The sequence below is a fragment of the Lepisosteus oculatus genome, chromosome 1 (assembly GCF_040954835.1).
Source record: "Lepisosteus oculatus isolate fLepOcu1 chromosome 1, fLepOcu1.hap2, whole genome shotgun sequence".
NCBI classification, from domain to species: Eukaryota; Metazoa; Chordata; class Actinopteri; order Semionotiformes; family Lepisosteidae; genus Lepisosteus; species Lepisosteus oculatus.
Window position 1 is genome coordinate 9,264,788 of NC_090696.1, and position 14,974 is coordinate 9,279,761.

A 14,974-nucleotide genomic window follows, 5' to 3' on the forward strand; every position below is an offset into this window, starting at 1 on the left:
AAGGTATACAGTCATAAATATATATACAACCTAGCTAGTCTTCCTTTGTGTGTGCATACAGTACACAGTGTAAAGTATCCTGATGTACAAAGAAAGCAACAATTTAAGCTTTACATCACTAGCTGATTACAAATATACATAATTTGAGCAATACTGATCCTGATATGAAACAGATTCTGTGCTTATGACATAATTTATTAAAATGCCAGGTGCTCAGTGTCTGGCTTCTTAGTTAAAACTGCAATAATAGACATTCAAAAAGGCATGATGACCCACCTGAGTAAAGAAAATCACCTGATTGCTATCAGCATGACTTTAGGTGGCCTATCTGTGAGAGATATTACCTAGAGAATGAGATCACATCATTCTGAATCATTCTCAGATTACAGTGGCTGTAGCACATAAAGTCTTCTGTGGCCAGAAGATGTCTGAAGTTGAAGAAGAGTGGGTTGTGCAGTGTTTTATTTAATGATGTGTGTTGTTTTGCACTTGGTGTACATAACAGAACACAATTTACATCGAGACATTTTAATGAGCATTGTGTTGATTTCTGCATTGCTCAACTCAACAGGTAGGGTTAGTGGATTTCTGACAATGTAGGAAGCAACCACATTTAACACAACAAAGCCTTTAGTGTGGATTGATTTATGCTCAGTGGTACATTGCCAAAATCTTTGATCCAACAGTTTTTCAGTTTCTGCAAACCAGTGTTGAACTGACAATTGTTCACCAGGACACTGTGAGACCACACAATATTTGTATTATTATGGCATTATTTAAAGAAATCAATGTGGAGATCTTTGGTCAGGTGAGGAGAAAAGGATTGCTTCAGAGTCGAATAAAACATTGGCAGGACTAACCCTCCAACGCAAAGAAGAGGTAAAAATATGACTGGACAACTTTCACTGGCTTGCATTTACACTAGCGACAGCAAGAATGTCACGCCTAAAACAAACTTTGTAACATTTGCGTTTTGACAGTTTTTCATATTTCATACATCTGTATGTTTGTTCACACCTTTTGGGATTTTGATCACAAGATAGATATTAAGATTTAGAGATTTATGTTTAAAATATTTGATTACATCCATTAGATCTGAGTGTCACATTTCTTTTGTGAATAAATTCATGTTTGTTTTATAGTATTTTCTTGATTAATTGTTATGGTAAGGTTATATTTACCTCTTACAACAATTCTGTGTAGGAGTACCTTACCACTATTGTAACAGGAAAACGTTTTTTTATTTAAATAAACATTTTTATAACTGTATATAAACAAATGATTACATACTGAAAAACCTTTTAATGTGTGATTATGCACTGTTCTAAAAGAATGAAGGTGTGGATTTCAGGGGGTGGGTGGCAATGTACCTTTGGGCAAGTAATGAAAGCATTAAATTCTTTTCATTTTCACAGATGCAAGCTCAACGTAAATGGGGCACAACACAGGTTAAGGACAGAGTAAAGAATGAAGAGATTTCTGATGTCACGAGAGGATTTTGAACTTCGTGATCAAATTCAGCTTCTTACAGAAAAATGTAATGTTCTTGAAGGAGAGAAAGGTGAGTCTTTCCTTAAGAGTAAAAGCTTAGGTTGAGAAAGTTGTGGTATTATGGTGTTTCCAGATACACTGTATCTATGTGGTTAACATAATGAAAAATAAACTTAAAAAAATGATTTGTGGACTATCTGAAATTAGTTTGTTCAATTTATGTAACTTCTAATGTTACGTGCACAGGTATTTTGATAGCAAGTGATAGTGTGTAGTTTGAAATGTGCTTTAAAAAGAATCTGGGAAACATAATATTACTCTTTTTTTTCTTTAATATTACATTATACTGAAAAAAGCTGTGAAGCAAATATTCATATACAGTATATTACCCAAACACCTAATTAATAATAATACAGTTTACTGATTGTGATGGTTTACAATCTGTCATGAAAGGTTCTGTTATGCATTTGACAATACTTTAGGGATACACAGATAATTGTGTTATTGTGAATAATGAATAAAGCTCAAATGAATAAGTAAATGCACACCCACAGAGAGCTACACTGAGTCAAATGTTGGTGCCATAATGTGTTTGGTTTTAGTTAGATATTTATACTGTATAATTAGATCTTATATAATATCACTAAAAAAGTGCTATGATGAAAGTAATACTAAATAATGATCAAATTACCTTTATTGACTATATTACTGTAAAAGATAGATTATTCACTACTTTATTCATCCTCAAGGGGGCAATTTAAGGAGCAAGTGGTGCAGTGCACAACACATTTGAAACAAAACAAAACTATGAACAAATTTATATAGAAAATTGCAAAGGGACCATAAAAATGAGTAGAAGGGGCTCTACCCAATAGATAGTGATAAAACTATCTATACATAAAACTATTTAGACTTATTTATAAAAAGTAATTTTTTTACTCCACATTTTATTTTTGGAAATGCTATATTTCTAAAAATATATAAGCACTGCTGGCTTTTCTTAACAGTGGCATCGGTATTCTAAATGAATTTAAGTTTATTGTCAAACACAGTGCACAGATATATGAGGTACAGCATATACAGTATGAGATACTGTAGATATAGAAAATTATACTTTGATATCTCAATGCAGGGTACAGATCCTTTTAAGACAGCTGTTGAATACTGGCTTGAAATACAAATGAGCTCAGTACTGCTTAATAACTTAATAACTAAGTAGTTTCTATTATCATTCTGAAATGATGAATTGTGGTTGCTTTGGTGTAGCAGTCCTTAAGAGGGAATGTTTGGTGGCCGGAGAACAGGCAAGGACCCTGAGAATGGATGTCAACTCACTCTCCATGCAGCTCTGCATACAGGAACAAAGAAATATGGCACTACAGGTGAAACATGACCAGCTTCTTAGAGAAACCCAGCATGAAAAGGTACATGTTGTATTCAAAGCTTGATAATTGCATGTAATGATGATGATGATGATAATAATAATAATTCCTTATACTTAAGTACTTATGCACTCACCTGGATGATGTGCCAGCAGCCAGAGTGCGCCAGTATGCTCACCACATATCAGCTAACAGTAGGGAAGAGAACAGAGAGAGGAAGCCAATTCATAGATGGGGATTATTAGGAGGCCATGAATTGGTAAAGGTCAATGGGAAATTTGACCAAGATGCCAGGGTAACACCGCTACTCTGAGAAATGTCCTGAGAGTTTTAATGACCACAGAGGGTAAGGTCCACAACTCTCCTTCCTAAAATGGCCTCATTCTCACTAAAAGAATCTACAACAGAATCAGTCTTTGAAGATGCATCATGGATTTGAGAAAATAAAAATAACATACTGTAAGAACAACACTATACAGTGCAGGAGAATTTGTGCTGATTGAATAGCAGGCCATATACTTAAGAGATGTGCTCTTCAAACGTTTGTAGCAGTTTGCCCACCCTAAGGTTCCTAAAACACAATACTCATAAAGCACTTTATATAGCCAAACATGTCAGTATTCAAGGAAAAGGTAAAGGTTTGTTTCATGCCAAAAAGAGAAGAAAAGAAACACAATGTTTTGGCTGTGGAGCCTTCTTCGGGTAAAGACTACAGGTGAAGCAGCTAACTACTTGAGCTAGATCAGTATTTAACACCCACGTGAGAATGTGTAATCTACCCTTTACCAGTAATATTTACCTAAATAAACACCTGGTGAATGGTTAGAGGCCTTTGGCGGCCTCTAGTGAAAGGTTAGTGGTCATTACAGTCCCTGCAGTGCAAAAAACGTGGGACCATTTTTGACATCTAGTAAATGAGTAGTTTTCCTTTTACCAAAAATCCACTGGCCTGGTACTTGGGTTTCTCATTCACTTACTTGAACTTACATCTGCACATCATGTACATTCTGTTTAAGCTTCATTGCATTTCCTAGTTTCTCTTTGACATCCTTGTGTCTCATTGTTATAGTTAAAAATGACCTGATATCAATTCACTGGGAGAAGAAAAAGTCTATGTAAAACATTTTGACAAAGTAATCTTGTCTTTTCTAGCCATAGAAACTAGTCATAAGTTTATTCCATGCTGAAAAGAGAAGATGGAAAACACAACGTTTCGTCTGTGTAGCCTTTTCTAGCCATATTTCTCAAAGTGGCTAAATGTAGACCTCTGGTTGCCCCCACCATGTACTTCTTTTCTGTACAGTAGGGTCTTGACATCTGTGAGGATGTCAGAGATTGCAGAGAACCATCGTGAATAATTAAATTTTAATATAACCAAGTCCAGCCCTGTATTGATGCATAATGTACTAAAGTAACCCTCTCTTACATGATAATTAAAGTACTAATGTATTGGCTTTATGTTAATTAAAACAGCATTGATCATTTAAGACAAACAATGGTAAAAACAAACAAACCTATAGTAATCAGACAAAATGATAACAATATGAATTCCTCATAGGCTTCCAACAACTGTTTGTGCTTTCTCCCTCTGCCATGATTAGCACTTGCCACTAAATAAAACTGTTAGGGAGTCTGTAAACTCATATCCAGTCTCTCATTCCCTATGCCGCCGACATGGAACTGTGAGTGTTGCCTACAATACAAAAACAAGACCACGATGAGTTGTGGATGCTGGGTAGTGGGTTATTGGGCAGGGGACAGGGACAGGCTCACTGTCTAGCTAGATTTGTCTCACAATCCTAGTCTTTTGGGAGGTTAATTTGAAAGTTGAGCTTAAACATTTTTGGCGCATTTTCATCCCGCTCTGCTGTTTTTCCATCCAAGACCCTGTCGGCCAGACAGAATAGTGTATAAGCGAATTTTGAGACCCTTCTGTATTTGGCTGAGAAAATAAACAGTAGATTTATGTTTTTCAATTCTGACTTTGCAGTGGTTTTAAAAATAGATTCAGGACACTGTAAAATCCAGTCTATTCGGGACATGGGCCCCATTGGCCTGTGCCCAGTTGTTATTACTCTGTCAGTTAATGCTGTCTGTTGTATATATGCCTAGGAGTTGGCTGATTTTCTGCAGCAGCAACTGCAGACATTGGCGAAAGAGAGTGCCAAGAACTCCCATGAGCTTGGGCAGGAGCTGGAGAAGGTGCTCACTGACCTGCATCAGCTCCAGGACTCTGAGACCCAACTTCAGAACCTGTTGGAGGAGATGCAACAGCAAAATCAGGAAAGAACCAGACAAGCAGAGCAACTGCAGGCAGAGCTCAACAGGTATGTCATGACACCACAGGCCTACAAGCAGGCTGAAATCCATATCCAGTGTAATAGTGTCAGGTTCGAAAGGGTACTGCCTGAACACCGGCAGAGTGCTTCTTATTCTTAGCGATTCTATAGCGATTGTTCTTCGTTATACAAGAGGATTGTATATGAAAGAAAAAAATAATCCTTTTGTAGGTGTCTCGTAAATGCTCCGGTTCTAAGCTTGAACAACGTCCGTGAACGTGTGGGGATCTTAAATAGCAGACGCGCCGCGGAGTAGGGAGTGCAGTGGGAGGTGTGCTTCAAATTTAAAAGAATTCTGTTGCATGTAGATTAAGAAGATCACTTTTTTAGCCATATACAATTTCTTGCATTAGGAATTTTTCTTTTTGCATACCCCAGCTTTCTCTCCATGAGATGCACAGGCACACAGATGGGGAGAGAGAAGCTTAGGGTCAGAGCACAGGATCAGCCATTTATACAGCGCCCCTGGACCAATTGGTGTTAAGGGCCTTGCTCAGGGGCCCAACAGAGTAGGATTTCTCTACCAGCCATGGGATTTGAACCAGCAACCTTCCAGCTTCAGGCACAGATCCTTAGCCACAGTGCCACCGCTCCACCCAAGGTCCCTTAAGGACCTAAAATAAGAGATACTGTAGGATGTACTGGCTTCTTGTACGGGGGAAAAGCTGGCATGTTCTTTCCGTTTCACTGTGTATCTCATCCTTTGGGAACAGATTTCGCAAGCCCACCAACTTCATCAGGACAAAAAGATTTCTAGTAATGGACTCATAGAAATAACAGATACCTTTTTTACACAAAGAGTTGTCAAATCTGAATAAACCACCTTGAAATGTTGTGAAATCGGATCCTTTATAAACATTCAATATACTATATGGCCTAGTGATGCTCTTGCAATAATCAGATAGTAGCCATCTACAAGCATAACGGGTTTAAAACATAATTTCTTGTTCACATTTCTTGTTAACATGTCTTGTTCTTTTTTATATTCCTTTGGTTTATGTCCTCTTTGATTTACAACATTCAGTGGATAGACTGTAATAGATCTAACATTTCTGTTGATTAAGAAACATCTGTCTGTCAGAAACAAGGATTGACTAAAACAATGGAGTTTGTTGTTCAGTTACAGAAACTGCTGGTCCTGGAGATCATTGTAGAGCTTTGTTCTTTCCAGGAATCTTACATTGTAGAGACAACACAAAGTTTAATTTTTAAAACTTTGCTGAAAGAGTGATTAATGCTGCATTCTCTAGGTGAAAGGCATTTTTTTATATTATATTTTTTAATAAAATTATTAAATTTTACCACTTCATCCAAGAGGGGAATTCGACTTTCAGTAAATACATTTAACAGCAACTTTTCCTTGGTAATATTCAATATCTGTTAGAATATTATTTTTACAAAACATTGCAGATTATGAGAAAGTGTGAAAGGACAGGAAACACTCCCACTAGCCTTCTCCCAGGTTACTTTTGACAGTTCTAAAACCGATGAAAATATTCAGAGGATATCTGAACACTGTTCTTTCTTTCACAGCATAGACATATTTTGTTAGACATAGAAAACAATATGAAAACAATACTACATAAAATTTAAACCTACTTTTTAGGCTCTTGAATTCTGGTGCCGTTCTACAGTAACATGGCAAGAATTTAAAATTTTTTTAAAAAAATTTATTTAATTTTTAGGTTTTGATACGCATCAAAAAGAGTTTTATGGCTTTAAAAGTATTAGCATGGTGCTTCATAAACAAGAAAAAAAACTTATAGCACAAAATGAAGACTAAAAATTATCTAATACTCATTATAAATATTAAGCTCCTTTCTATGTCCTTTCCATTCCTAAAGTTGATACCTTTCATATAGAAAATAAATTGTGTTAGTCCCAAATTGATCAGATGAAACAAAGGTTTAAAGTGTTGAATTAATGTTGTTTTCCAATTTTTTTTCTCAGCTTGTAAGAAACATATGAAAGATTTCAAAATACAGCCTAAACATCTGCTGGCATTTGTCTTTTTAGGAATGCAGGATTTCTAGCAATATTAGGTTCAACTGTTTTATACTATATACATACAAAAATAATGAGTTTTCACCTTTTTTCTATTTACAGTAAAACCCAGGAGCTGGATGAAGAGAGAAGTCTTCATGCAGAAATTCTGAAGCAGATGAGACAAAAGAACCAGGGGAGTCTGAAAAAACTGCAGGTGACAGTGATTCAGTTCGAGTCTTTCTGTGAGCAGCAGAAGACCTGGATGCACTGTGTGAAGAGGTACAGCTATAGAGAAAGATCTAATTCCTACAGGGAGGTTTATCATTGTTTGTTCCTGAAGAGGTGGTAACTTGTTTTATTATCGTTATTACTAATTTTCCTAATACCTTTGTCCAAGGCAACTTATATGTATGTGTGATTCAGAAAATATAATCACCAATGTTAAACTTACAGGTAAAGTAGAAAAGTTATGCAGTGCAATACCTGTATATTAAATATGGCACCACAAAAACTTGCGATCATTTACACTGTGAATCCTAAAAGCAGTGCTGATATGGAAAATGGGTGTAGGATTATGCTACTGAACTCTTCTGAACAAAGAGGGAAAAAAAAAGGTACTCAGGATTGAAATCTCTGTAGAGGGCAGTATTGAATGGCACATTTGTGGCAATGACCAGTAGTTTCTAAGCAGCAAAACAAAGACAAAGATTTCTGAAGCTATTATTTACATTTTTCATCTAAAGGCTATACTATATTTGTCTGTGTTGTGTAATTCAGGAAGTGTCTTAAAATGTTAGTGAATACTAAATAGAGATAACAGATAAAAACGGACATTTTTATTATTAATATAAAAACTTTCATAAAAGAACAAAAAGGTTTTTTCTTATTATACAAACCATCCTTAATACTTTGAACTTTTGTCTTATCTCCACCCTGCTCTTTCTCTTTAAAACAACTGTGTGGCTTACATTTCATTTTCTTCTTGAAGCACTTGCTGTTTCACTTTCTACACTGTGGCTTATGTTTGGCACTCTAGACTGCTTTCCACTGTGTACCTATTTATTTTTCTCTCAGCTTGTGTTATCTCCCTCTCCATGAAGTTGTGGATCACTTCATTCTCCTTTCAGCACTGATCAACCTAAGATTTCTGACTCTGCTCACACCTTGTGATCCTCCTGCTGTGCTACAGCAGGTCTTCTGGTTATGCTTTCATTCTTCTCCTTATTCTCTCTCCCTAGGTGCTCTTATCTCCACTTATGAGCTCTCATATAATTTTTATGATGATAATGCTCAAATATTTATCTCGTTTCTTGTCACAAATTCTCATGTTTCCTTCCAACTTTTTACCTCTTAGCCATCTCCTTCTGGACACAATCTTATAATTTTAAACTCAGCCTCTCAAAGTCTGACCTTTCTTCCCCACATTGAGACCACTCCATGTCATTTCCTCTAAACCCCACCACCTCCCTATTTACCTCTTGGTGGTCTTAGTGTCACCCTTCTATGACACTCCAAAAATACATTGTGGGCCCTGGCTTGTTGCAGCTTTCCATTTTTTTCCTGTGAACATTTCTCAGAATCTGGTACTTCCTTACTGTACCATTACTCCACACAACTCCTATTCTAGACCTTGGCTATTCTATTCTCCTGCCTAAACTTTTGTAATTCATTCGTGTCAGGACTCTCTGTCAGTGGACTTTACCCAATCACCAACTCTGCAGCTTGTCTTGTATTCCTCAATTTCTTCCATTACTTCTGTCCCTATACTGACTCCCTTTTGCTACTGATTCAAACCCTAGTTCTTAGCTACCACTGTCTCAGCTACTCTGCTCCCGCCTAGTTTCAGTGTCATGTCAAGACCCACTCCCTCCTTCTCCACTTCTCCTCTTCCAGAATTTGTGTGCTCCCTGACAATTATCCCCTCAGTAGTGAAATGAACTACCCACAGTAATCAAAACAGTTCATTCCCTTTTGGTGCCTATGAAAGAGTCATTTGTTTACACAGCACCTGTGATCTCTCAACTGTCAGCTACAGTCTTCAGCTACACTGTATTGCACTAATGTTTTTAATTCTCAAATTGGTTATGTAACTTGGTAATTGCATTTAGGGTAAACAAAGTATACATGCCTACAGGGTGTTTACATTACTACTGTGTATCCATGCAATCCACATACTGTTTTGATTTTAATTACTTCTTTTGATTGTGTGGCACGTGTTATTCATCCAACTTTTGCTAGGCTCTTTGCCATTATGTAAAATTTTTGACCCCTCATGATTGTTCCTTGTACATACACTCAATGACCATATAGCAAAAATAAGGACATTGGGTAAACAAATCCAGTAATATAATGTTTCACAACCTTCTATAAAGTTACGAACAAGAGAAGGACATTTGCCCTACTGAGCTTGAAAAATTAAAGATGTTTCAGAATATCTTAGCTCTACAAACGTAAAATTCAGAGGAAAAGCAACTACATCACAATTTTTAGAATTTAGTTTTTACTTATTACTTGCATTTTGCCTATCTTTGAAATTACGTTCTCTCACTCAAACCTGAAAAAGGCTCAACAGCTGGAATTTTGTGCTAAGTCTTTCTACTTTTCAGCATGAAAATTAACATTTATTTTGCCAATTATTAACTACATTAAGGTTTAAGGATTGTATGTCAGAAGAGAAGGATGCCTTATGGAGAAAGATCAACACTATGGAAAAGCAGCTGCAGCAATTCAGAAGGATTATGCAAGAAAACACAAAATACAAGGCCTTTGCATCCACTGCAGCTGAGACAGCCAATCAACATTATGACAGGTAAGAATAGTACTCTTGAGTGGAGATTCTTAAATATCTGGAATGGGTCATGAACCTTTTATAAAATGAACCTCTCTAAGCCTGTATCTGGTATTTTTCTATGTATGCCAAGAATCAAGAGAAAAACAAATCAACTGATTTATAATTTAAGTTGTCATTAGGATCAGCCCATAGGGAGGACACCTAGTGAGGTTCCAAGACTTGGGTAGTTTGACTGGTAGACCTTTAAAACCTTTGGGATTTAGCACTACACACAATTGGTATAAGAAATTAATATCATTTCAAACAGTCTAAGAAGACAGGACAACTGTGTCAAGTCATGCAGAATACACATTACAAGATGCGTATAGTAAACAGAGGCTGTCTTAGTGGTTCTGGAGCTCTGGGCAGAAGTCAAGGATGAAGCCCCCCAGACCACCTTTAAGAATAAAGTACCCACTTTTCACAATGCATGTCTTTTCAACAAAGTACCGCAGTTTGTTGTGATTTCACTCTATTTACAGAAAATATAAATCTACTACTATAAAAAAGAAACTGAATGTTATTAAAACAATGTAATGACTCCAGATTCATTGGACATCTCAGTGTGAGGGATCTATATTGGGATTGAAAAACATCATACTCTAGCTATAACTTGGAAAGACCTAGATGAGGTAGAAATGCTGCTGTTTTTGTGACATTGTTGATCTCATAAGAGTTTTGATTAGTTTTAAACAGGAACAGCTTCTCTATCCTTAGGAAAAAGTCACTGGGATGGTCAGGAGAAGTCTCAAGGCAATGTATAAGATGGCATAAAGGCAGAGCACATTTTCTATGTATGTGTAATTCTCTGTAATACTTGCATTGTTTTCTTTACACAAATAATTATCTGTAATGGTGTGTTTGTCTTTTTACTCACATGCTTGCACATGACTTGGCTATTAGTCTAATCCGGTGAGGGTTTCCATTATGTGAGTCATGGACCTTTTCTGAATGTCATTGGAAGACATGAAAGACATCGGAGACTTGATTGCATTCAGCTAAATGACACATAAGGACAACAAGTCAAGATGGATTTCCAGTATCTCTGTTCAAGCATTAACATTTCCTGGCTGGTCTGTCATTTGCTGTGCCTGTGTTTAATCTAGTCTGTAGATGGCACCAGCTCTGTGTGTTTTTTATGTGAACTCTGGAACAAACGTAGTCATCAAACAGATGGCTGGACAAGCATACTCCCTTTTCCACAAACATCTACTGCAAACAGAGCACTGAATCAGTAGACTGAGAATACACTGGCTTTGTCCAAGGGATTTTCTCACCATTTTTCATGGTAATAGTTTCTGGTAAATCTGGGTTGAACCAGGTCATCGGTGTGAGGACAATCTACATGTGGAATCTGGACTGGCGCTCATCTAACAATGTCATAACATTGTTGGTCACTTTTGAGGTTTTGAGGCCAAAGTGCCTGGTGGTCTGAGAATATCTGAGTGCAATTTACAGCAAGTGGCTGAGGAGATCCAGATCTGGCAATTACTGCAGAAGTGTCACCCACGGCAGGCATAAAACCATCTGTGAGCCTTGAATCTGTTGAATGATAGTCCCTCTCCCTCTATAGTGACAGTTTTGCTGCTGGTGGTTTCAGCAGATGCTTCTGCTGTAGAGTACCCTCAGTAGGAACAGTGAGGCTGGGGTTTGTTGCTGATGGTCCTTCTTCCTCTGAGGGCCTCTGTAACTGCAGAGCTAATGTTACTGTAGCATTCTGCTTGCCACCAGTGGTTTCAGCTGACTGCTGTAATGCTGCTGGCACTGTTGCTTCATTCTCATTTTTACTTTTGAAGAAAAGAATAACTAAACTTTCATGTACTTTCTTCTCCTCTTTTTATTTTTCTTGCATTTGTCTACCCCACTTGGATAATTTCATTTCATTGCTCTCAGCTAACATTGCCAGGTTTCACTATTATATAATGTTAGTGAGATTGAGGACGAGTGGGTCTTATTTTTGGAACACGGAGTAACAGCACGACCTAGATTAATCACGTGTGGGAGTTATTAAAAAAATACCACCTATATGAGCACACTTTGGAATAGCTCAATTGCGAAGGGCAGGTAGACATCTGGAAATAGTTGTTGTTGGAATATTTTGCTATCAAAGAAAATTGAAATAGGTGAAAACATCAGAATTGTCATATTATTGGATACTTCATTAGGACATATACTATATCATAATCTGTACCATCCAGACAACACCCCTCTCTCCTCCACCCAGCTCAGGGTCCCGCCTAATTGCCCAGACTACCCCATAGGTAAGACTGCCTCTAAAAATAAGATGTACAATAAGCAATACATAAAATAACAGAAAAATGCTGATGATAGTTGGTACATTGAAGGACCAATATAGATTTCCTTTGTAAAGCCTCTCCTCTTACCACAACATAAATTTAATGTCAGGTGCATTCATGTGTAAAAAGATTAAAAGAGAGGCCATTGGAGAGAAAACGAAAAAGCTTCTTTGTTTTCCTTTTTATCGTGGCCTAACCAAACATGTCTTAGCCAAGAAGGTACAAAAACAATTTTTTACAATTCCTTGTGAACCATGTTGTGTGTTTTCATTTGCCTTCTACAGGCTCCCTATGGTGGATCCAGTCCTACTGGCAGAAGGGCAAGCTGAAATAAACAAATGGAACAGGACAGGAGACCTTTGTAAAAATGTTACGCCTCTTCAAGTTAGTTGATAATTGTATGGATTTAAAGTAAGAAATGTTTAAACAACTAACATTACTGCAGTGCACAGTGCAGATAAAGAGCTACTTTACTGCAGTCATTGTTTGTTAAAGAGGTTTGTGTTGAAGGGGCACAAGGGTAAAATAGCATTTCCCTTCAGAGACTTTGAAGCCACAGTCTTCCAGTTACAAAGTTTGGTACACACGGGTGCTTAATTTGGAACCCTAAGTACTACTCCATACTGGTACTTCAAAACAATTCTATTAGAAGGTCTGAAAGATAATATTATTCAAGTGTCTCAGAGTTTAAGAGAGAGATATATAATTTCAAAAACGTACAAGCAAGATATCTTCCTCCTTAAACCTTCACTTCAGAGAACTGGGATTCCAATAACAGTCTAGTTAGAAACAAAAGAAATAAGCAACTAAGTACTAAGAAAAAAAGAACATATTAGAAAACCTACCAAGTAAATTTCAGAACCAAAAAGAAATCAGAATTATTTGTTAAATAATATAATATTGCATTTCCCTCATGTCTGTTTTATATACACAAAAGAGAATTGTCCAGCTGCAGTGGCAAAAATATGAAAATGTAGCCATAATTTCCAAGTGGAAGATTTTTTTTTTTTGTAATACCAATATATTATCTCCATATTTGATTTATTATTCTAACTTTCACTATATTGAATATTAAGCTGGTAAAGTTCCATAATGGTTAATGACTGCATCAGGAAATACAACTGGTCCTGCCTGCCCTCTTATATTATAAATTACTTGTGGCTTTTCTGGATAATAGTCACACCTTGTGACCTAGAGTTTCCTTTTTTCATTTTTTTCACCAGGAGACAAATGCAATCGATGGACATCAAAAACCTCCCTGAAGACATTTTGGCTGAAGTTCTTTCTTTCTACTGGGAGATTTACACATACCTTTGGGCCATGTCTTAGGTCAGACTGGCGACGAAATTCAAAACCTTTGCATCTTAGTTTGTGTTTGGTTGTTGTTTACCTGCTTTGAAATACATCTGTATCTAATTGTCTTTCTTTTCAGAGGTTTTTAAAATCAGAGCAACAAATGTGGTACTTTCTCAAGTGTGGGGATGATGTTTGTTTTGACTAGCTGACCAAAACTATTTTTAACCACATTAATAAGGTGGAAAATGTTTAATGTGCAAGACAGACATTAGATCAGACTCTCAGACTAAGAAGTAACTACTTATTTTATTTCCCTCAGTGTTAAAAAGAATTATGGGGAAAAGTCACTTAGAAAAATTACATAAACATTACTTGATTCAATATGGACAGTACAAATGTTTTCATTGTTACATTAACATTTCAGGATTCAAGAAATGTGGCAGTGATTCCAAGTGAACTGTTAGATTAGAAAGTTGAACAAAATAAGTATTGAATTCCATTCTCTGTTTCAACTTGGAAGATTCACCCCAGTATAGTGGCATTTCTACCATGGGTTTAGTGATGATTTCCTGTGGTTTCAGCATTACTTCACTGGACCATGGGAATACCATGCTATAGTTAATATTTTGTTAAAATATTTATCATGGCATATCATGGATTTCTTATAGTCTAGCTAGCATATTAAAACTGAACACATGATATTAACATAGTAATAATGTCACAACTATGCTAAAAACACAACAAAAGCATGGTAAAAATACAAAAGCTGATCATACTGTAACGCCCTCGCCTGGTGGTGAGGAGGAAGCGCCCCTAGGCGCTCGTAGTACCACTGGGCATGCTGGGAGTGGTAGCCAGGGAGAGTCTGAGGGTCACCACAATGACCAGCGGCTGACCCTACCTGTGTAAATGATGTCCTAGTAGTTCTAGTGCCCTGTGTAGTCTTGTAAAAGTATAGCGTGTTGTTAAGTAATTACCACCCTAAAGGTGTGTACGTGTTCCGTCAGTCTCCTCATGTGCATGTATATCCTGTGTTTGGTTATGTGTGGTTGTTAATGAATAAAGCTAATGCTTGGTTTGTTAATCGTGTCTCCACTGGTCCTTTGTTCTGAAAAGAACCTGTTACAATACTAATACAGCTACAATACTATTATCAAGAGATACCCAAATTACACCTGGATTTAGTTTATCCACTTTCTTTTGCCTTCCCAGGTGGGGGATAGTGCGTGTCAGATGTTTTTAATGCCAAATCTTCTCTGAAATAGGGTCCAAATTTATTACTTTTATCCATGTATGTAATTTAGATACTGTATCTTATCCTTAATTGTAGGTGGGGTATGCATAATATGCATA

The 14,974-nt window shown here is 36.8% G+C and overlaps 1 protein-coding gene across 2 annotated transcripts; it reads left to right on the top strand.

Moving 5' to 3' along the window:
• Positions 1-1,318: 1,318 nt before the first annotated feature.
• On the top strand, positions 1,319-14,661 carry LOC107076991 (hyaluronan mediated motility receptor-like). 2 transcript variants are annotated; one of them, XM_015343911.2, is made up of 7 exons: positions 1,319-1,561; positions 2,758-2,915; positions 4,986-5,200; positions 7,319-7,477; positions 9,849-10,007; positions 12,610-12,736; positions 13,549-14,661. In XM_015343911.2, the coding sequence occupies exons 1-6, from the start codon at positions 1,468-1,470 to the stop codon at positions 12,716-12,718; spliced, it is 894 nt and encodes a 297-aa protein (XP_015199397.1). In that variant the 5' UTR covers positions 1,319-1,467; the 3' UTR covers positions 12,719-12,736; positions 13,549-14,661. The 2 variants fall into 2 exon arrangements, with proteins under 2 accessions (XP_015199397.1, XP_015199395.1); XM_015343909.2 differs by having other exon boundaries at positions 12,610-12,709.
• Positions 14,662-14,974: the final 313 nt, after the last annotated feature.

Coding starts and splice junctions, on each gene's coding strand:
- LOC107076991 (XM_015343909.2), top strand. CDS start 1,468: ATGAAGAGATTTCTGATGTCACGAGAGGATTTTGAACTTCGTGATCAA. Junction 7,478..9,848: donor TGGATGCACTGTGTGAAGAG/GTACAGCTATAG, acceptor AACTACATTAAG/GTTTAAGGATTGTATGTCAG. Junction 10,008..12,609: donor GCCAATCAACATTATGACAG/GTAAGAATAGTA, acceptor TGCCTTCTACAG/GCTCCCTATGGTGGATCCAG.